Genomic DNA, 22,496 nt, shown 5'->3' with positions numbered 1-22,496 from the left:
CTCATGTGGGAAGGCACCTGGGCCACCCTGGAAATGTTCTTAAATGGATTGAATATCAACCAATACGGACTTAAATTCACAGCAACATCAAGTCTGGTTTCAATCAATTATTTAGATCTCACTTTAACCAAGAATGATAACAAAATTAATACTCGCACGTATTTCAAAAGTACGGATAGAAATGCGTTTGTACCAGTGAATAGCTGCCACCACCCCAAATGGTTAAGCACCATTCCGAAGGGACAGTACATGCGACTTCGTCGAAATTGTGATACCATCTCTGACTTTCAATCCCAATCTCTGACCTTAACAGAAAAATTTAAAGAAAAGGGCTATCATCCCAAAATTCTAGAAAAAGCAATATCGGAAGTATCAAATATGAACAGAGAGCAACTTCTGACCTCTAAGAAGAAGCCTCCCTTCTCAGGAGAACTGGCTTTCTTCTCAGGCTTTCACCGACAATACCAGAGCATTGAGAAAATTTTCAACAAGCATTGGCCCATCTTGCTTAAAGATAATGATTTAGCTGCACTACTACCCCCCAAACCAAAATTTGTATACAGACGGGCACCAGGACTGAGAAATATAATTGCCCCAAACATACCGGACCCACCACCTAAACCTCTCACTTTTCTTGATGGAACAGGATTCCACTACTGCACCAGGTGCAAATCATGCAAAAGCACCATTAGAAAAAGTAGAAAGATCACAAAATTTAAATCTAACACAACCCAAAGTGAGTACACAGTGAAACCACTTATTACATGCGATTCACACCACGTCACTTACTTACTTGAGTGTACGTGCCCGCTACAATATGTGGGCCGTACTACCAGGAAATTAAGAATAAGGATCAACGAGCACGTAGCTAACATTAAGAGCGGTTTTCCCAATCATAGTGTGTCCCGACATTTCGATGAATGCCATGGTAGGAATCCTGGCCAACTTACATTTGTGGGCATTGACAAAGTAACTGGCCATTGGAGAGGTACCAATATGACACAGGCAGTTTCTCAGAATGAGACCATGTGGATTCACTGTTTGGGGACGATGCATCCGCATGGCCTCAACATTGAATTGGACCTCAACTGCTTCCTCACTAATTATTAACTAGGGTGTTGAGTTTATATTCAATGTACATCAAATCCCCTTTTTTTAATAAATAATTTTAAAAATATTTTTTAGTAAATCCAAATATTTTTTATTATCTGATATAGGGAGTATATCATTTTTAATATTAATATTTTTAATTGAATGTATAATTGTTGACATGCCCTTGCAAATGTGTTTTACTATCTTATTTATCCATGTGGGCTTGTAGGGATTAATGGGTGGATACATTTCTTCCTATTTTTCCCTTCAATTCATTTATCCATATATGTCCGTTATATTTGCACATTAGATTTGGACGCATACTATTGTTGCCAGTACCGTTCAATCACTTGTATTATTCCTTTGTATGTAGCCAAATATTGATATTATGGGCATAATTTACAAGTCTATGCACTGTATGGGCAGTCCTACGGCACTGAACCCGCTACTGAGGCTGAACCCGGTGATTTCCGCCCATACTAATTGATGGACATATATAAACTACAACCTAGCGTGGTTGGGCACGCCTCCTGAAGACGTTCCCAACGAAACGTACGTCGGGGCGGCACTCAACCACGCACGAAACGTCACTTCCTGCCAACGCTGGTTCCGGACATTGCCGAGGTGGAACGCACGCTCCACCGATGAGAGGTCGAAACAGCGGTATACACTCGAGGTACACATTGTGACACACCAACCCTACGCGATACAGCCTCAGTGCCGGGTCACAGGCACTCCTTATGGTAGGCGGCCATTTGGCTCCTTTTATGTTAAGCCTTTTGTTTTAATAAACCTACTACACTATATTGGCACCATTCTGTCTTTCATGTTATATATTGGGACGTCCAAGACTGGTATATACATCCTTGCTAGGATATAGCAGACTCCACAAAGTGATCCTGGTTTAAGCTATTTATGTCTCCTTGTTTGATACCAAACTAAGGGACATATCCATCTGGTAAGGAGCCATTTCACTTATCCACTTCGGGTGTTTGGTTATATGGTGAAGGTGGAATTCATTGGAAGCACTCTTTTCTCCAGCCTTTTTCTGAGGATCTACTTTGGGACGTTTTTTCTTTTTCCTTTTTTTCACCATCACTGGACTGATTCACTTGAGCCCAGTTCTTACCAAGTTTTATACTATGGGGATCTGGACCTGACTTTATTTATAATCAAGTGTATATGGACTTTAATGTTAGATTTATCATTATTCACAGGTGTTTCACATATTTATATATAAGCACAGTTTTATTATATAAATATTAATTTATAGCGCACCCATCCCCCACTTATTTCCTATGTTATAATCCTTTGATTATTTTTGGGTAGCTGCTTATATTTATTTATCTATTTATTTTTTTGGCGCGAGATAGCACATACACATACAGGGAGCACAGCCTTCATGTTCAATATTTCAGTTTTCCTTTGCATGTATTCTAGAAACCCCTGTTTGTGATGTAGGAGAGGAATTCCCAAATACACCCACTGCACAATTCTTGCAGTCTTTGACTAAAAACTTCAAGTAGAACATATGTCAGTAATAACAAGTTCCTCCTAGCCTGAGAGACTACATTGAAAGTTTGACTCTAACTGCTAATACAGGAAGCAGAGAAGACACAAGATACACAACAGACGCTTCAGCAAGTACACTCCCAGTGACACTGTAAGGTGGTCTCTAGATTCTGACTTTGGTGGATTACACAAAACTCAAATTAAAGGGGCTGTAAAGGTAAAAAAAAAAATCCCTAAATAGCTTCCTTTACCTTAGTGCAGTCCTCCTTCACTTACCTCATCCTTCGATTTTGCTTTTAAATGTAATTATTTTTTCTGAGAAATCCTCACTTCCTGTTCTTCTGTCTGTACTGCAACAGTAATGGGAGGCTTTCTCCCTGGTGTGGAGAAAGCCTCTTGAGGGGGGAGGGGGTGAGCAGGAGGGTCAGGACGCTCTCTACTTTGCAGGTAGAGAAAGGAGCTGTGTGTTAGTGGGCATCCTGACATTCCTGCTCGCCCCCTCCCCCTTCAAGTGGCTTTCTCCACACCAGGGAGAAAGCCTCCCATTACTGTGTGTAGTTACAGACAGAAGAACAGGAAGTGAGGATTTCTCAGAAGAAATAAGGACATTTAAAAGCAAAATCGAAGGATGAGGTAAGCGAAGGAGGACTGAACTAAGGTAAAGGAAGCTATTTAGGGACATTTTTTTTTTACCTTTACAACCCCTTTAAGCCAACTTTTCCAATTTAGGCATCATTGCTGTGCTTGCTGGCTATCATTAGTATACTGAATGGGTTTGATTGTTGTTTGAATTGCTTTTTATAGCCGATCAACACCACCTGCACAAAAATATGAGTTATTATATGGTGAATCAATATAACTGAGCACTGCTTACCCTGGCCTGTAATTGCGCTCCTGTCCTCCTCCATATAACATTGGCAGCAGTGGTGTTTGGTGCCCTATTCCACGGACATAAAGAGCTCCAATACGAGGACCATAGAACTAAACAAAGCAAAATAGTTATAACACAATCTAGCAATTTGTAACAACTCCTGCTTCTGCTTATCTGATTAGTGTATGCCTTCCAGGGCTTTCTGAAAGTAGGCCAGTGTGCAAAAGAGCCCAAGACACACAAAATTAATGGAACCGTTGTACTCTGGTTAACCTATCGTGTGTACGAGGCCTTAAAGAACTATAGGCATAACTTTTTTTTTCATTTTGGATAGGGTAAGGGTAACCCCTGTCAGTTTATTATTTCCCATCTGTGTCCCATTGTGGAGGTTTCACCTTCACTTCCTGTCACATAGCCAAAACAGAAATTGAGAGGAAATCCCTACAAATGAAGGAAGTCCCATTGTCCCCATTGAAAGATCTCCCCTCTATTAGGCCCCTTTCACACTGGGGCAGGAGGTGCGCTGACGGTATAGCGCCACTATTTTTAGTCCTTGTGTTGAGTCCCTGCCAATAGCCGTATCACTATGTATCACTCTGCCCCGCCCCTCGGCGCCCTGCGTCATTGGATGAGATTGACAGCAGCGCCAGCCAATGGCTGCGCTGCTTTCAAATCCATCCGCTCTAGCCAATCAACAGCCAGGCTGAGCGGTGAAGAGGATGTCGGGGCCAAGCATGGGACTTTTGAGGGGTCAGGTAAGTATAACGGGGGGCGGTATAGTCGGAAGTTTTTTCACCTTAATGCATAGAATGCAAGAAGGTAAAAAAACGTTTACCTTTACAACCCCTTTAAGATATGGTCATCATACCAGGTTTCATTCTCGGGTAGAATAGTGGCCACGAAAATGATGATTTTACCCAAACTTGTATTTACACTTACGCGGCGTATCTATAGATACGCCGGCGTAAGTCTTTCTGAATCTGGCTAATAGTCCCTGAAACTTATGAGGAGTTTGTAGATACTCTTTAGAAGTCTTGCAGTAATGTGACAAATGGTAGAACTTGCAACAGATTCATGTACGTGTCGCTAAGGTGCGTGTGAATCTGTCACAACTCTGACAGAACCGTGGGAAGCCTTTCTCCTGCAATATTAGGGAATTTTGTATTGGAAAAAAAAAATGGGAATTTTATTTGGAGACGTTTTGATAATAATGGAAGAGTATCAGATTTCAATCCAGCGGAACCTGAAGAAATTTGGTTGTAGAATTGCCATAAAGATACAGCACGATAAGTACATGCATGACACAATCAATAATTAACTCAAACTTGTAAGAGGTCTTATTTATTTTTACTTTCTTTATTACCGATATGGGGTCATAAAGTAAAAGTGTTGCAAATAACTACTTGAGTTTGTTGCATGTGTAAGTACTAACGAAATTTGTCAGGGTTTACATTAATTTGGAGCAAGGCTTCTAACACACCAGTAAGGATGAGCCGAACACCCACCGGTTCGGTTCGCAGCAGAACAGGCAAAAAATGAGTTCGGACACCGTTAAAGTCTATGGGACATGAAAAATCAAAAGTGCTAATTTTAATGGCTAATATGCAAGTTATTGTCATAAAAATAGTTTGGGGACCCGGGCCCTGCCCCAGGGGACATGTATCAATGCAAGAAAAGCACTGATTTTAATAATGCTTAAAGTGAAACAATATAAGTGAAATATTCCTGGGGGGGGGGGGTATCTATAGTATATATACATACAACATACAGCATGTCAGGACCTCAATTTGTAGGTCATTCACAGAGAAGGTGACAATATAGGATAAATATGGCTAGCATCAAAAGCCTTTGTCACCACATGCAGGGTTTTTAGCTCCCAGTTTATAAACAGGCTAAGGTGGGGGAATTACATACCAGGTAGGTATGTAATTGGAAATAATAATTTACATAGTTTGTTTTACCTAGTTTAAAACAAAACATGCCAGGCACATGCATGGTTCCTGATCATGATAGGGCAGGGGTGTCCAAACTTGTTTCAAAGAGGACCAGATTTGATGAAGTAAACATGTGTGATGGCCGACCATTTTGCCTGACATTCTGTGAACCATTAAAATTCAGTCAAAGTGTGTTCGTTTGAGCACTAATACACTACCCAACAAGAATGCCCTTGCCTTTGTGGCTGTGTGTGGTGAAGAGACGAGCTCAGGCGTGTTATTTGGATATACCGTATTTAATCGGCATATACATGCACCTTCACTTTAAAAAATCTGAAATTTTAAATAAAGAACTGTGAATCAAAATAAGGGTCACTGCCCATCAATACAGCCTCACAAGTGCCATGAATGCAGCACCCCCGTTGCCCTGAATGCAGCACCCCCGTTGCCCTGAATGCAGCACCCCAGTTGCCCTGAATGCAGCACCCCCCTTGCCCTGAATGCAGCATCCCCCTTGCCCTGAATGCAGCATCCCCCTTGCCCTGAATGCAGCATCCCCCTTGCCCTGAATGCAGCAACCCCCCTGCCATGAATGGAACACCCCCTTGCCATGAATGCAACACCCCCTTGCCATGAATGCAGACTCACCATTGCAGCCTGATTAATTCATCTGCAGCCTTGGAGGAGACAAGGAGGGTGCAGGATGAGCGCCAACAGACATACAGGAGAATTTCCTGTTTCATCGGGGGGCTCTTTAATCAAAAGTCCCGCCTCCTGTAATGGACAGAACAGTCGTCCAGTGGCAGCGCAGGAGACCGGACTTCCTTTTACACAGTTCGCCGTGTAAACAGGAAGTACTCCTGTACACACAGCGCTCATCCCGCCTCCTCCAAGGCAGCCAGCATGCATTTCTTTTGTGGCCCCCAGCGCTCGGGGATTCGTTGGGGGCCACAAAAGACATACATGTCAAAATGACCAGGCAGGCCATCTGAAATCGGAATGCGGGCCACGATTGGCCCGCAGGCCGGACTTTGGACATGCCTGTGATAGGGTAAACAACCCTTTCATTGCACTGTACATTTCACACCTAAATATAAAATTGTTAGCAGTACCTTGTGTCCCACAATGGTTAAATAATTGACTTGTAGTTCTTGAACATCCACGCTGATCTTTCCCAGTGCCTGTGCTGCATCTGTGTGTAACAAGATTGCGGGAAGCCCCTGGCTAGCACGCTGTTTAGAAATGGGTGCAAGCCGTTGTGACAGTTCACCCACAGGCTGCAAAAGAAGGAATCAGCATATAGGTAATATAATTGACACTTATCAATGGCGCTTACACATACTGTATAATAACTCATAGTTGAATGCTCAAATCCCACATAAACAGGCGTTCAATTTTACCCACAAAATGAAAAAAACTATTTGGTAGTAATGTTGGTACCCTAGTGCTTTAAAAGAGCATTTCCATCTTAAACATTTTTTTCCTTTTACAAATATAACACCATTACACATTGTTAAAATTTATGTAAAACCAAAACTTCCTTTTTTATCTCTGTGACAGAAAATCTGTCCAACGGCAAATGCTATGAAAGTGATGTCAGCAGCGAATATGACCTCTCCTGCTGCCTCACACACTGATCTCGGCCAGTCAACTTAGGCTATTTGGCGGGGATTGCCAAAACAGACAATCATGGTGATAGCATGAAGGAAAAGCATGTAGGACAGAGGTCCCTTCACAAAATAAATCTCTTCAGCATGCAGATGCCACCTCAGTCTAAAGATGACAGTGTGCTTCTGTTTAATACTCTAATTCGCAGATACAATTATACCATTAAAATACAGAAAATATTAAGCTAACTAGTTACAGTTATTGTCAACTTATAGACAAACGCTACTACTAAATATGGTCTGGGCATCAATGATCTCTGATCATAAACGGGTTGCAGGTGTTTACATAAGAAATAAAAAAAAAAATCTTATTTTACTATAAAACTATAAAAAAAAAAAAAAAAAACATAAAGAACAGCTACAAATAAAAACATGAACATGTATCCAAACCAGTACTAGGTGATCACTAAACTAAGACTCACCATGATAACGCCAGTTTCATTATTTGCCAACATGATGGACACTAGACATGTGTTAGGACAAAGAGCTGCAATAATATCATCAATCTCCACTCGTCCCGTAGTAGTGGATACTGGCACAAAGGTCACCTCTGGATTAGGAATAAGCAAAGAAGACATCAAATAATTTAGACAAGGCTGTCTTAAATAAAAACTGTGCAACAAATTAGGGCACAAATCCCAAAGGTAAAGCTGTGCCTTCCTAAAATAATAAAATTTTGTCAAATTATTTTGAGGACTAAAGGAACTGCCATTCACAGGCTGAATAAATGCATTGATATGATTCTTGAATAATCACATCCACTATCCTGGCTGTTTGACATGAGTGAATGATCAGTCAGTGAAGAGAAGTAGTGGTGGCCCACACAGAATCTGATTTTAAACTGGGAGGGTATAAACAGTTTTTGCCTTCTTTTGGATCAAATGTGGGTATAGGATTGTGTATATGGAGGTTATCTGTTAATTTATTTTTTCTATTGGTTTAACTAGATGAACTTCTGTCTTTTTTTAACCTAACTATGTAAATTTTCTCTGCAACCGATCTCCACATAATTGGACAACACATTTAGGGCCCTTCCACACTAGGGGGCTCCACTGAAGTCTGTCTGCTCAGCAGGGAATCTGTCCGCTGATCCCCGCAAAGCAGGCAGATGGCTGGTCCGTGTCTGCTCTGCTTCTGCAGAGTGGACACAGCCCGCTCTCCTCTATGGATGGTCAGGTGTAAATGGAATACATGTCCGTTTACACCCGACTGTCTTCCAATCTGATCGGATTTTGGTTGGTGTCAACAGACACATGTACGTTGACCCCAGCCACCCCATAGAGGAGACTGGAGGGTCAGATTGGGTCCGCCTTAAAAACTGACAGGTGGACTTGATCAGTCCACTTGTGTGAGAAAAGGGCTTAGGCAAAAAATAGCTTATTCATAGAATATGTTTCACTTTGCCTGGCTACAAAATGTAACTAACAATTAGACTTTAAAACACAATACAAAAAAAAAAGGAACTAGAGACTAATGAATTTAAAGCTGGGTATATGATGATACAATCCTACTGTACAATCTGATTTAGGCCTCATGCACACAGACGCCATTGGCATTTACTTGAGCAAGGCCAAGCACAGTTGTTCATTTGTATTGGAGGCTTTACATGACATATGTGGCTCCCCAAACTCCAAAAAAGCACTGGCGACTTTAACCCTCAGCACACGAGCGGCAAAATGTCTGTGTGCATGAGGCCTTAAAGTTCTTATATTTTGTCATCCTTGCTTTATCAACATTCTAATGAAAAAGATCTGGTTTAATTACATATCTTACTTGATCTGCAATGCAGGCAGATCGTGGCTGGTGGGAGGGATCAGCAGGTTGCTGTACATAGCTACCTAAAAACATTACAGCTCCATGCCTCAATACTACTCAATGGCCCTAAACCCTGAATCAAGCAGTGTGCTGATACTTGGGGGGAGTTATGGAAAAATATCGAAATTCCTTTGTGGCCTGGAGGAGTAGTTCCTAGACAGACTGCTTTTAGACAGCCCTAAGTAATGCCCATATGTGATGCTGAGCCTCCATGATTGAAAGGTCTGAAATCCAAAAAAAGGAAGGGATTGGCCAGGAACAGTTCAGTTAGATTGGAAAGAGCTAGATGATGGTGGGAAATGAGGCGGACTCTTGCTTCAACTTCTAATGCACACTTTGACAAATTCAGTGTGCAGTGAAATTAGATTAGGCATTTTCAGTACAGAAGAGAAACCTTTACAACTGCAAAACTGAAAAGCTGTCTGGAGGTTCAGCTTGCAAGCCCTACTGATATTACAATGTAAATCAGCTAAATACCTTCCAGGTGAATCGAAACAAAAGGTGTGCACAATTGTACAGTGTGTTTTCCTAGAAAAGCCTGGCTCATGCCATCATGTTGCAGAGTGGGACCCTGGCTTTTTTCATGTGGAATCAGTGGTCTCCCTAAAGAGGTTCAACATGCTCACAGCAGAGTCAAAGCCAGAGCTCTCCAATCAGCATGAAAGAAAAGCTTTGATGACTACAGAACTAAATATTTAAATAGAAAAGGGAGTTTTTTTTTTTCCTGCTTCATAAAAATACATTAAAAAAGCACAGAGGGAAGTAATACAATTCTGAAATAATTCAATCATAAATGTTTCTGCATCATCTAGAACAGTGTTTCTCAACTCCAGTCCTCATAGTGCCCCAACAGGTCATGTTTTCAGGATTTCCGTCAGATGAAACGGCTGTGGTAATTACTAAGGGCTCTTTCACACGGAGCGGACCGTTTCTGGGTCCGCTCCGTGTGTCTCCGTCAGCTCAGCGGGCATTCCCGCTGAGCTGTCGGCGGATAGGGCGGTCCCCGCACACAGTGCAGGGACCGCCCTGTCTCAGCTCCGCTCTGCCCTATGGGGAACCGGATGCAGACGGACCGTCTATCCGTCTGCATCAGTTCCGTTCCGCCGGACGGAAGAAAAATAGGGTTTTCTTCCGTCCGAAAACCGGATCCCGACGGACGCGGACGTTAGCGGATGCTCCACCTGCTAACGGACGCGATCCCATAGGGATGTATTACAAGTCCGTTAACGGACTTGTAATAACGGACAGGCGGAGGGGATGTCTGAAAGGGGCCTAAGGCAGTGAAACTGATCAGATCACCTGTGCAAACAAATTAAAAGCCTAAAAACATGACCTGTTGGGGCACCTTGAGGACTGGAGTTGAGAAACACTGATCTAGAATACACAATGTTATTGTATTGTATAATGCCGCGTACACACGGTAGTTTTTTGTGATGAAATAAAACAACGTTTTTCATCTTGAAAAAAAAACGACGTTTTTCTAATTCATCATAAAAAACTACGTTGCCCACACACCATCGTTTTCTGAAAATGCTCTAGCAAAGCGCGGTTACGTACAACGGCACTCTGTTCCATTCAAGCTCCCGTCTCATAACTTGCTTCTGAGTATGCGCGGGTTTAAAACGTCGTTTTAGCCCACACACGATCATTTTTTATGACACAAAAAATGACATTTTGAAAAACGACATAAAAAATTGAAGCATGTTCGAATTTTTTTTTGGTCGTTTTTTAGAAGACAAAAAACGATGTGAAGCCCACACACGATCATTTTAAATGACGTTTTTAAAAACGTTGTTTTATTTCATCACAAAAAACGACCGTGTGTACGTGGCATAAGAGTACATGTCATGTGAATGCATTGTACATCTTGTTTGTATTGCAGCTGCACATATTAACATTATGAAGCCTGGAAGCAGTTGTCCAGCAGGTGTACAGTACTGTGTTAAGGCCCATACACACGGTCAGACTTTTTGCCAACAAACTTCAAAATTAGCAAGTTTTCAAAATAGTCCGACCGTGTGTACGCTCCATCGGACAAACTTTTTTGGGTTTCATCGGACAAAAAGTTCGGTCTGCAAACGGACAAACTATACATCAACAAAAGTCCGATGGTGCCTAGTCCGACCGTGTGTACAGCAAGCAATCGGACTTTTGTACAAAGTACAAACGCGCATGCTCAGAAGCAAAGACCAGCCGGAAGCGTTCTGTCTGGTAGAACTAGCGTTCGTATTTGAAAGAGCACATTCGTGACGCGGAAAGTTCTGAAATCAAGAAAAGCAGCTTTTTCTTTATAATGTCATAATACTAAAAGCTGCTTTGCTGGTGATACTGACGGAGTCAAAACAAATGTCTTTACTTTGGATTAGTGTATTTTGGATGATTTTGGATGATATCGAACATATTTTTATATATTTTTTTGTGGGTCAAGTTAGCACAACCCCATTGCACAACATGTCTGCTTGACGAACGGACGTTCAGAAACGAACAAAATTGCACGAAAATTAAAATCGCAAATGCACACAGACGAAACCTCTACTAACTCTCGATTAGCAGAAGGAGCCCAAAGGGTGATGCCGGAGAATTGAACTTCCTCGTTTAAACTCTCATCAGTACGTTGAATTGTCACTACGTTCGTGTTTGTTGCCGAAAAAGTCAGAGCGTGTGTATGCTATGGGTGTGACCGGACAACTCCCTTCGGACAAATATCCAAGGGAAAGTTTGTTTGATGTCTGATCGTGTGTACGAGGCTTTACAGGACAGGAATGGCAGAATTTCTCTGCAAGGTTATATTGGCATTAGAAGCAAACAAACAAGTACAGTACCGGCTCTGTGCGCCCTCTGCAGGTGTTGAAGAGGTAGTACAATAGAATCATGCTCCACATTGGAAGTAATGATGTGTGGCAGTGCCTTGTCCACACCGTTACTGGAACTTTCTTTGGCTCTTATATTGAATTGTTCCACAGCCGAAAATAATACCATATTGTTGGCCTAGAATAGAGAAGCAATGAGAGAACAATAACACATATTTCCATGTGATAATCTATTTAGCCCTTTTTCCTTCCCACTATTTTACATTTTTAAAATAGAAAATTTTACTTTCTGGTTGACAGAAACGTAAAAAAATAAAAATAAAAAAAAACATTGCTGTTGCCAGACTCACTTCTGTTCCTCCAGAGGTGAAGATAACATCTTCTGGTTTTCCGTTTACCATGCTGGCAATGTGTGCCCGGGCTTTGTCTATTAGTTGCTTGGCCATACATCCTGAAATGGAATAGATACAGAAAAAAAAATACCTTAGCCTCATAGTTATTACTAAACATAAAGCTGAATCTCCATCTTGGTGAGCAAAGTTCAGCTGCTGCTTTTGACAATCTAGAACTGTTCAGTGCTCAATTGTACTTACAGCACTTTTCTTTTTTCCCCAAAAATTATATTATTTGTGCAACAGCAATTATTGAGTAGAAGACTGGGGAGTGTTTGGTGCGAATTCTACTAGGGATTGACTGATTATCGATGAGGCCAATTAGCCGCGGACGATATTTACTTTTTTTTTTTAAGTATCGGGCACAAACGTATCCGATATTATCGATAATACCTCAAGGGGTTTTACCGGGGTGATGCATGCAGCTACAGGCATCACCCCAGTATTGTTCTTTAGAGCGGATGATCGGCTTCATTGTAATAACAACCGATGCAGCGCAGCAGCCGATCGGCTGTTATTACAAGCAGTGGGAGGGGATGCCCCCCTCCTGCCGCTTTTTCATGCTTGTCCTATCAGATAATATCGAATGAACTATCGTGATTGGGTCTCTACACTAACGATCAGATTATCGTACGATCACTTTGAACGATTTTCTTCAGCTTACCCAGCCTGCTGGGTTGAACAAAAAAAAATTCCTCTGTATATCCAGCATTAGTAAGAGGAAACCGCTTTAAAGTGAGGGAAAATCCTTTTCAGTTGTTACCCAAACAAGTGCTCCCCAGCCAAAGATTTCACCTCACCTCCTGTTCCTGAAAAAACAATGTAAAAGTTGTGGACCTAAAATCACCTTTTTGTCTTAAAATATGAGGTTATATTTGCCTGTTTTGTGCAACAATATTGCAAACAGTGGTCTCTTACCTGTTCTATGGTGGTCCCCCATTAGTGCTTTATGCTCTTCTACGTCTGAGTGCCCCCTTAGTAACCTGGGTGCTATGAGGGCATCCATTCACTTGTGCCCCCGATCCAGGCTGTGTGTATCTAAGGACACCCACAGTGCCAATAAGCCACGCCCCTGCTACCTTCTCATGGGAGTTTGACTGACAGCAGCAGGAGCCAATGGCTTCCACTGTCCTCAGTGTCACCTGTAAAACCAGGAAGAGAGAAGAGCGGTGCTGCAGGAGAAGACAGTGTTGGATCAGTAAGAGGAGTCAGGTAATGCATTAACCTGACACTAATACTTACCTTTATGTTAACCTAAACCCTTTATTCTAACATTCAAAATATCCATTAAAATAACCTGTCAATAAATAAATATAAAATATATGGGCTGACTTTACTTACTTGCTACAGAAATGCTAGTTGCCCGATTGTTATATTGACTCTCTACCTCTAATAATGACTGCCATATAACAAATATGGAGATCAGAGAAGCCAGTTAAGTCAGAACTCACTACCTGCATATTTATTCTAGGTCAATGAGTCAAAGTATTTAAACCAGCATGTTTCTTTAATGCCACGTTTACCCCAGGCATGTAACCCCCCCACCTACTATAATTGCACATAGTAATATATTATTCACCATAATTATGTTTTTTTTTTTATTATTACATTCCATTTAAAACGCAGCACCTCTAAAGAGCTTTGACTAGCTGTGGTCTCTCTGTACAGCAGCCATTTTGCTTGGAGTGGTCAGCTAATTCTGAGTATTTAGATGACTTACATTTGTACGACAGCTGTTTGACAAGCATTAACTACTTTAGCAAGATTACTTTTTAAACTTTAACGACTTCCACTTGGTGAACTACACATGTAACAAATGTTATTGAAGATGACGAAACACGTTAATGTGATAGGCCTAAAACACCAGGCCTGTGACCTACATTAACTATGTATCAGTGTGAAAGAAGCACAGCTTAAAGCACTGAAACACAAGACTGGTTGCCTCATCCTTATTAATGATTTCCTGCTTTCTTCATACATCCCATTATGATTTTTTTCTATTCAATTCATGCAATTAGATTGGAATTTAAATCGAACTTGGTACCTGTGTAGAAGAGCATGCTAAACATTAGTTTGAACTGATAAAAAAAAACACAGCAACTAATATGTTAGACCTATAATATACTGTCTTGCTCTGTCCTAAAACTTTTTAAATGTAATTTTTGCTGGAACAATGCAGGCAAACATAAATAACTACAACAATGACAGTGGTATCTTTTAGAGAGCACACACACTGCAATTTTAAAGGTAAGCATTGATTTGATATACACTCACCAGCCACTTTATTAGGTACATCTGTTCAATTGCTTGGTAACACAATTTGCTAATCAGCCAATCACATGGCAGCAACTCAATGGATTGAGGCATCTAGATGTGGTGAAAACCACTTGCTAAAGTTCAAACCGAGCAGTATGGGGAAGAAAGGGGATTTAAGTGACTTTGAACGTGGCATGGTTGTTGGTGAAAGATTGGCTGGTCTGAGCATTTAAAAAAACTGCTGATCTACTGGAATTTTAACGCACAACCATCTCTAAGGTCTACAGAGTGTAACGGTCACCACAGTTTACGACCTTCCATCCCATCCACGACAGCTCATCTGACACACAGACAAATCAGCAGGCATCCCATTTCCCCAGAATCAAGACGAGACACGCAGCTCTGTACTTGTTCCAAATGTAATACAACTTTAATGGTTTCTTCTCAGTCTTATATACAGTACAGGGCATGAAAGGAACAATCAACTCCCCACCCACACATCACACCTTGGGGCTTCAATCACATTCTTTGAGCTAATTACTAAACATTCCTTCATTAACAGCATAACAAACAAAACACCATCACACACTGAGTTCCCTAGGCAGACATTCCGTCTCCGCATACAGCTTGACACCTATTCACACCTCTGAGCATTAATAGGCTTTAGACAGTGTTATCACACAATTTAAGGTCTTTCAAGAGCCAGCCTTATTTAACATGTTAACAGTATTTAGCATACATAGTTAGAGGTCTGGGAGCAGACCTGGATTAACACCTCTACAGCCTTACACAATGGTTACTGGAATATCTTAGGAGTCTATGCAACTAACACCTTTCAAAAGAATGTGTCCCCACATTGAAAAAGCCAACAACTTGTGATATCTCAAGACATCCTGCAATATGAATTATTATTAATGTCCCATCTCATGTAATACATGAATTATGATTCACTTGCCACCCCATGCCCAAAGGGCACAGGGTGGACTCAGACCCAAGAGTTATCAGTGACGCTGACACAGGAGTATCCCCCATCCTCACAAAGTCTCTGGGTGTCACGGGTCATCCTGTTACACAGAGAATGGTCAAAAAAAGAGATAATATCCAGTGAGCAGCAGTCGTGTGGACAAAAATGCCTTGTTGATGTCAGAGGAGAATGGGCAGACTGGTTTGAGATGATAGAAAGGCAACAGTAATTCAAATAGCCACTCGTTGCAACCAAGATATGCAGAATACCATCTCTGAATGCACAAAACATCGAACCTAGAAACAGATGGGCTACAGCAGCAGAAGACCACACCAGGTGCCACTCCTATCAGCTAAGAACAGGAAACTGAGGCTACAATTCGCACAGGCTCCACAAAATTGGACAATAGAAGATTGGAAAAATGTTGCCTGGTCTGATGAGTCTCGGTTTTAGCTTTGGGTGACGGGGTCTGAATTTGGCATAAACAACATGAAAGCATGGATCCATCCTGCCTTGTATCAATGGTTCAGGCTGGTGGTGTAATGGTGTGGGGGAAATTTTCTTGGCATACTTTGTGCTTTAGTACCAATTGAGCATCGTTTAAATGCCACGGCCTACCTGAGTATTATAGCTGACCATGTCCATCTCTTTATGACTACAGTGTACCCATCTTCTGATGGCTACTTCTATCAGGATAATGCATCATGTCACAAACCACAAATCATCTCACCACTGGTTTCATGAACATTACAATGAGGTCACTGTACTCCAATGGCCTCCACAGTCACCAGATCTCAATCCAATAGAGCATCTTTGGGATGTGGTGGAATATTAGCATCATGAATGTGCAGCCAACAAATCTGCAGCAACTACGTAATGCTATCATGTCAATATGGACCAAAATCTCTGAGGAATGTTTCCAACACCTTGTTGCATCTATTCCATGAAGAATTAGGGCAGTTCTGAAGGCAAAAGGGGTCCAACCTGGTACTAGCAAGGTGTACTTATTAACGTGTCCGGAGAGTGCATAGCTATACAGTAAGTCCCCTACATAAAAACCTTCAAGTTGCAAACTTTCAAAGATGCAGCGGGCTGAACGAAAAATTGCGGCAGTGATAAATTGTAAGTCTGTTAGTTTGCTGCACATTTTCACTGTCAAGTTGTACACTTGCAGAGCACTTAAAAAAGTTCTAGTTGACACATTTCCAATTTGAAGCAAATTTGTGTGGCAAGTCTCTAGCAAAAGCAAAGTTGCAGTGGTGAGTCTACAGCAAGAGCTCTGCAAGTCTACAGCATAAAAATTCAGCCACAGTGACCCCTGTGGTGGGATGACTATTGCACAACATAACTGAACCAGAACTTACAGCAGACTTGTAGAATGTTTGCAAAGAAAGTTGATCTGGAGTCGTGGACTTGCTGCAGTTTTTTTCCTACTGAATTAGCTGGTCCCCTGAGCACTGACCCTATCGTTCCAGTTTTAGGGTGTGTCCTTTCCCTTGCAGAATTCTATGAAGCCACCCTTCTGTTTGCACTCCCAGCTGGACCAGAGCAGACGTGCTGCTACATTCCTTTGCTGTGTACATGACTGCAAACACACAGCCCCACAGCAATCCACTGCCCTGCGCCCTCCTCCCCCTTCCCTGCTAATTGAGGGACAGCAGCTTGTGCCTGCATTGTCCCTTGGTTGCCTGATACTCAGTGAACATGCTCCCTGACAGGAAGTTCCGGGAAGCTGTTCTGAAGGACCAGTGCACCTAGCAGTACAAGCCCTAAACATACTGCCCTAAACATTTGTCCCACTAGGTGTAATGTCCAGTTACAGAGTTTGAAGGGCTGCTGGCTAGAAGGTGTACCCTCAGCCTGTAGCTAAATGCCAGAGCCCCATGCACTGGGGCTAAATACCTAGTGTGCACGGGCCTTAAAGTAGAGGTCCTAAGAAAATTACACCAAAATTCTACAAAAAAAATTGAAAAATAAAACATTTTACTTTCCAGAAGTTGTGGTTGCTAGGCGGATCTTCCTAATCTGCCTCTTCCTAGACCGCGGCTGGTCTTCATCCTTGCATTGTCTTCTGGGGAATGGTGCGTGCTGCCTTCTGAGAACTGTGTGTATCCCAGAGAGCATCCACCCATTCATACAGTGCCTCGAGACTTGTGAATGCGCAGTAGGTAACGGGCAGTGAAGCCACAAGGGCAGTGCCGAGACCTGCAACAAACGAGGGATCGTCCTCGGGGGGCCGATATAGCGGGCTCTTAGGACAGGTAAGTGTCCTTATTAAAAGTCAGCAGCTACAGTGTTTGTAGCTGCTGACTTTAAAACAAATGAAAATCACGGGGTGGAACCCTGCTTTAAGGGAAACGGTAGTGGTTCCACTACATGTGTAAGTCCACCAGTCTCACCTGCACTGTAGCTGCTGCTGGGATTTCCCCACGCCTCTTGCAGAGCTTCTGTCACTGCCTTGACCACTTCTGCAGACAGAGGGGTAGTTGCATTGTAGTCCAAGTAGATCCTCCTGTAGAAAACAGGGAACAAAGCAAAACAGGATAAAAGGAAATTTAAATGAATTAAGACCTAAAAGACTTAAAGTGTTACTAAATCCAGAACCTGCATTCACTATATCTGGTCTCCCACAGTATACAGAACATGAAGTTTAAGCTGTTTCAGCTGCAGAGGGTGGGCCAACTCAATATTGAACCCTACGGACTGAGACTGGGATGCCATTAAAGTTCAGAGTGTGTAAAGGCAGGTGTCCCATCACTTCTGACAATATAGTGTATAATCAGTCATCGCCCGGCTATCTAGAAAACAAATTTATAGAAACAGCGGTAAGATTCAGCAGCATTTTCACTGTACTTTTGAGCTGCAGGATTACTTCTGCCACAGCATTATTGACTATAATATGTCCCTCTTATGTTTTAATTTGTGAGTTAAAGTGGAGGTTCCATCAAAAAAACAATTTTGCTTTAAACTGTAGCTTACGACTAAAAAAGAAAAAAAAAAAGAAAAATAATTTTTTTACTCATCTGGAAATGCCTGTTGCTACGCAGTCCCACGAAATCTGCCTGTGAAACCACCTAGGATTCTGACATCATCTCCCTCTAATGCTCCTGGGAAATGTGTGTCATCATTTCCCAGGATGCAGTGCGCTGTCCAATTATCACTCCCAATCCAAGACTTTCAGGAAGTAAGGGCCTGATCCACAAAAGGGATACGCCGGCGTATCTACTGATACGCCGTCGTATCCCTGTTTCTATCTATGGAACTGATCCACAGAATCAGTTTTCCATAGTTAGGCAGAAGATCTGACATGTGTAAGGGACTTACACTGTCGGATCTTAGGATGCAGTACCGCAGCCGCCGCTGGGGGCATTTCTCGTCGAAATCCAGCGTCGGGTATGCAAATTAGCACTTGCGGAGATCCACAAAGCTTTTACGCTTCGTTTTTTCTCCGTAAGTATTAGTTTGCCGTCGCAAAATTAGGGCTGCTTTTACAAAGTGTAAAGTTAGTACACCATGTAAAAGTAGACCCTTCTTTCCCGCGACGCTGTCAAATTTCTTTTTTAAAAAAAAAAATTTCCCGTCGCATCTTTTTTTTTCCCGACGCAACTTTTTTTACCCGGCGCGATTCACAAAACTCGGCGTAACGTAAAACCGCGCAAAGCACGTCGGGAAAATAACGTCGGGAGCATGCGCAGTACGTCCGGCACGGGAGCACGCCTAATTTAAATGGGACTCACCCTATTAGATTAGGAACGCCTTGCGCCGGACGGATTTAAGTTACACCGCTCAAAATTTCTAGGTAAGTGCTTTGTGGATCGGGCACTTAGGTAGAGATTTTGCGGCGGTGTAACTTAAATGTCAAAAGTTAAGTTACGCACGGTTTTTGTGGATCAGGCCCTAAGTGCCTGTAGGCTTCACAATGCCCACAAGCAAAATGACAACGGTGTAGATATAGTTTTATAAACTATCTTTTTTGAATATCTATGCAGATCGGCGGCGGATTGTAAAATAGTAAGTGACCAGATTTATATTATAAAAACGCAGGATGAAAGGACATACATTTAAAAAATGCTAATTGTGGTTGGAACTCTTTAAGTTGTAGTTTGCTCAGAGAGGGGACAGTGCTGAGACCAGGGCGCACGAGGGCCTCTATCTGAAAATGCTAGTTGCTTGGATGTCTTTTCTTGTCTGCCTACTTGTTGCTCATCAGTGACTCGAAATGTTAAAGCAACACAGTAAAGTGTGACAGGCTATTTAAAAAAAAAAAAAAACTCAGCATGGCAGCCTTTATGTTTCCGTGAATTCTTTCAGCGGTGACATTGCGGCGCCAGAATGCTTAGTTCTAAGGTATATTTTTACATAATGTTCTAGTATAGGATGCATATTTGCACATTATGCCATTGCCTGGCAGCAGTGGCGGATGGTGCTCAACATTTTTTTTGGGGGGGGCGCAAACAAACGAAAAAAAAAAAAAAAACATCAATTGCAGCCTCACTGTGCCCATGAATTGCCGCCACTGTGCCCATCAATTGCCACCACTGTGCCTATCAAACGCAGCCACTGTGCCCATCAAACGCAGCCACTGTGCCATAAAATTGTTGCCACTGTGCCATAAAATTGTTGCCACTGTGCCATGCCATTGTCGCCACTGTGTCCATCAATTGTCGCCACTGTGCCATGCCATTGTTGCCACTGTGCCCATCAATTGTCGCCACTGTGCCATGACAAACGCAGCCACTGTGCCATGAATTGTCGCCACTGTGCCATGCCATATGCAGCCACTGTGCCATCAATTGACGCCACTGTGCCATGCCAAACGCAGCCATTGTGCCATGCCATTGTCGCCACTGTGCCATGCCAAACGCAGCCACTGTGCCATCAATTGACGCCACTGTGCCATGCCAAACGCAGCCACTGTGCCATGCAATTGTCCCCACTGAGCCCATAAATTGTCGCCACTGTGCCATGCCATTGTCACCACAGTGCCCATGAATTGTCGCCACTGTGCCATGCCAAACGCAGCCACTGTGCCATGCCATTGTCGCCACTGTGCCATGCCACTGTCACCATTATGCCCATTAATTGCCGCCAGTTTGCCCCTAAAATGCCGCCAGATTCCCCTCCCCCCCGTCTGGCACCTTTCTCGCTCAGCTATCCTCGGATCGTTCCGCGTCCACTATCCCTCGAAGTAGTCCCACCCTTTGTTGTCGCTTCAGCCAATCAGGTTACCGGTAACCAGAACCGGTGAACATGATTGGCTGAGACGCCTGTCAGTGTTAACCAGGGAACGCACACCCCCTGCGTCCCCTGGTTAACTATTTGGAAGCTGATTACAGCCTTTAGGCTGTAATGGGAAAGCCTATCAGAACCGCTGGCTCTGATAGACACTTCCAAAGCCAGCCGGTTGCCGTTATTCAGATGGCCGGCGCTCACCAGGGGGCCGGCCACCTGAATAGTGGGCGGCAGCGGCAATACATAGATTCATGCAATGCTTTTGTTTTTCAGTGGCGGTGCAGGAGCGTGAGGGGGCGGCGCTCCTGCGCCCTCTATGAATGCACCGCCTCTGCCTGGCAGGGTGCAAAAAAAACACAGCGGTTTCATGCCGCTACAATAAAAGCTTGTCCTTCCAATAGTAAATATACATGCTTCGATAAATTATAGTTTTTTTTTTCTGATTGATCTCTTCCAATCAGAATATTCAATCTATAGTCAAACAACCATTTGCCACACACGAGAAAGTGGATTTTAATTGATAGTTAAGATATGATTACAACTTCTGAACTTATGAAGTCATCAATCACATCTCTGTCTTCACCATAAAATTAAATAATCTGATCAATTAAAATACAATTGTATTCATGAACAAAGTATTTCAGTGTTGCCGATCAATGCAAAATCTTTAATTTTCCCCCCAGCCTGACCGATCAAGTTAGGTCGGCCATACACGCTTTCAATTTTGGACGATTCCTGCTGTTCCTGATTCGAACCAATAATGGGCAGGCTGAATGTACCAACTTGGGTACAACCAACCTGCCGGAATTAACTATAGCCGCTAGCAATAAACGCTGTCTTCTCCTGGCGGGGACGGCTTCCTTCCCCCGGAGGGTGCAGACAATTTCTCGGCAGGATTCCCCCCCTGTCAGCACGATCTGTGTTGATGGGGGAATCATGCAATTTCTTTCCTGCAACCTGTGGCTGCAGAAAATAAATTTGTACTGTATATGGCCGGCCTTAGTTTGATCTAATCTGAATGAAATTGAGAGTGAATCGTTTAGAAAGGGATGTTATGGCTTTTATTTTTCCGCAGATTTGATCATTTTGATTGAATCACAGATGGATTGAAATAAAACATATTGAAGCATGTATGGCCACCATATAGCCTGATACACACAATCGGATTTTCCACGGACAAAGCAAAGGTCTTTTGTCTGAAGGACGTTGGCCGGAAACTTGTCTTGCATACAAATGGCACACAATTGTTGGCCAACAAACACAAAACAAAGTGTTTTTTTCAGCTCTTTAGCGCCACCCTTCGGGCAACTTCTGCTAATGTTGTGTTATGGTGGGCATTGCTTCTGAGAATGTGTGTTTGTACTTTGGAGTTTTGTCCAACGAACTTGTGTACACACGATCGGATAATCCATCAACACACATTTGTTGTCGGAAAATTTTAAAGCATGCTATCCAACATTTGTTGGCGGAAAATCCGACAACAATTGTCTGATGGAGCATAAAAACGGTCTGATTTTCCAACAACAGCCTGCCATCACACAATTCCCATCGGAAAATTTGATCGTGTGTACGAGGCTTAAGACTCACTTTTTGGAGTGGTTTTCGGTGTCCTCCACCAGGGTCTTCTTTTCTTCAGTGTCTGCCATGATGTTGAGACTGGTATAGAGGAAACGTTAAATAATTACTGACAAAGATATTCATCACACTCCGGCTTCTTCATTAGAACTAAGTGCCAGTATGACTGAATGTCTACTGTGAGCCTAAGCAGCAGTAAAACATGCCAAGCTGAACATATATGGGGCTATTGTGACAGAAAGGTAGCTTTAGATGTATAATACTTGTAACATGCATATGAATGGCTTCACAATCACCAGAGAATTTGTTTAAATGTGATCTTTACATGTACTTACAGCAGAACTAGAATAAAAATAACCTCTGGTGCTCCCTCACA

At 42.5% G+C, this 22,496-nt stretch overlaps 1 protein-coding gene across 1 annotated transcript in view; it reads right to left on the bottom strand.

The window, feature by feature from the left end:
• Positions 1–22,496, bottom strand: part of SCLY (selenocysteine lyase) — an 84,892-nt gene that overhangs the window by 50,122 nt on the left and 12,274 nt on the right. The window contains exons 2-8 of the mRNA XM_040348951.1: positions 22,133–22,201; positions 17,713–17,825; positions 12,052–12,152; positions 11,714–11,879; positions 7,499–7,626; positions 6,522–6,686; positions 3,479–3,585 (exon numbers count right to left, since the gene is read on the bottom strand). Of these exons, the coding sequence (XP_040204885.1) occupies positions 3,479–3,585; positions 6,522–6,686; positions 7,499–7,626; positions 11,714–11,879; positions 12,052–12,152; positions 17,713–17,825; positions 22,133–22,201 (849 nt within the window). The remainder of the gene's footprint in view (positions 1–3,478; positions 3,586–6,521; positions 6,687–7,498; positions 7,627–11,713; positions 11,880–12,051; positions 12,153–17,712; positions 17,826–22,132; positions 22,202–22,496) is intronic.

Source organism: Rana temporaria, chromosome 4 (genome assembly GCF_905171775.1).
Source record: "Rana temporaria chromosome 4, aRanTem1.1, whole genome shotgun sequence".
Taxonomy (NCBI): Eukaryota; Metazoa; Chordata; class Amphibia; order Anura; family Ranidae; genus Rana; species Rana temporaria.
Note: the sequence above shows the minus strand (reverse complement) of the source record. Positions and strands in the feature narration are given on the sequence as shown.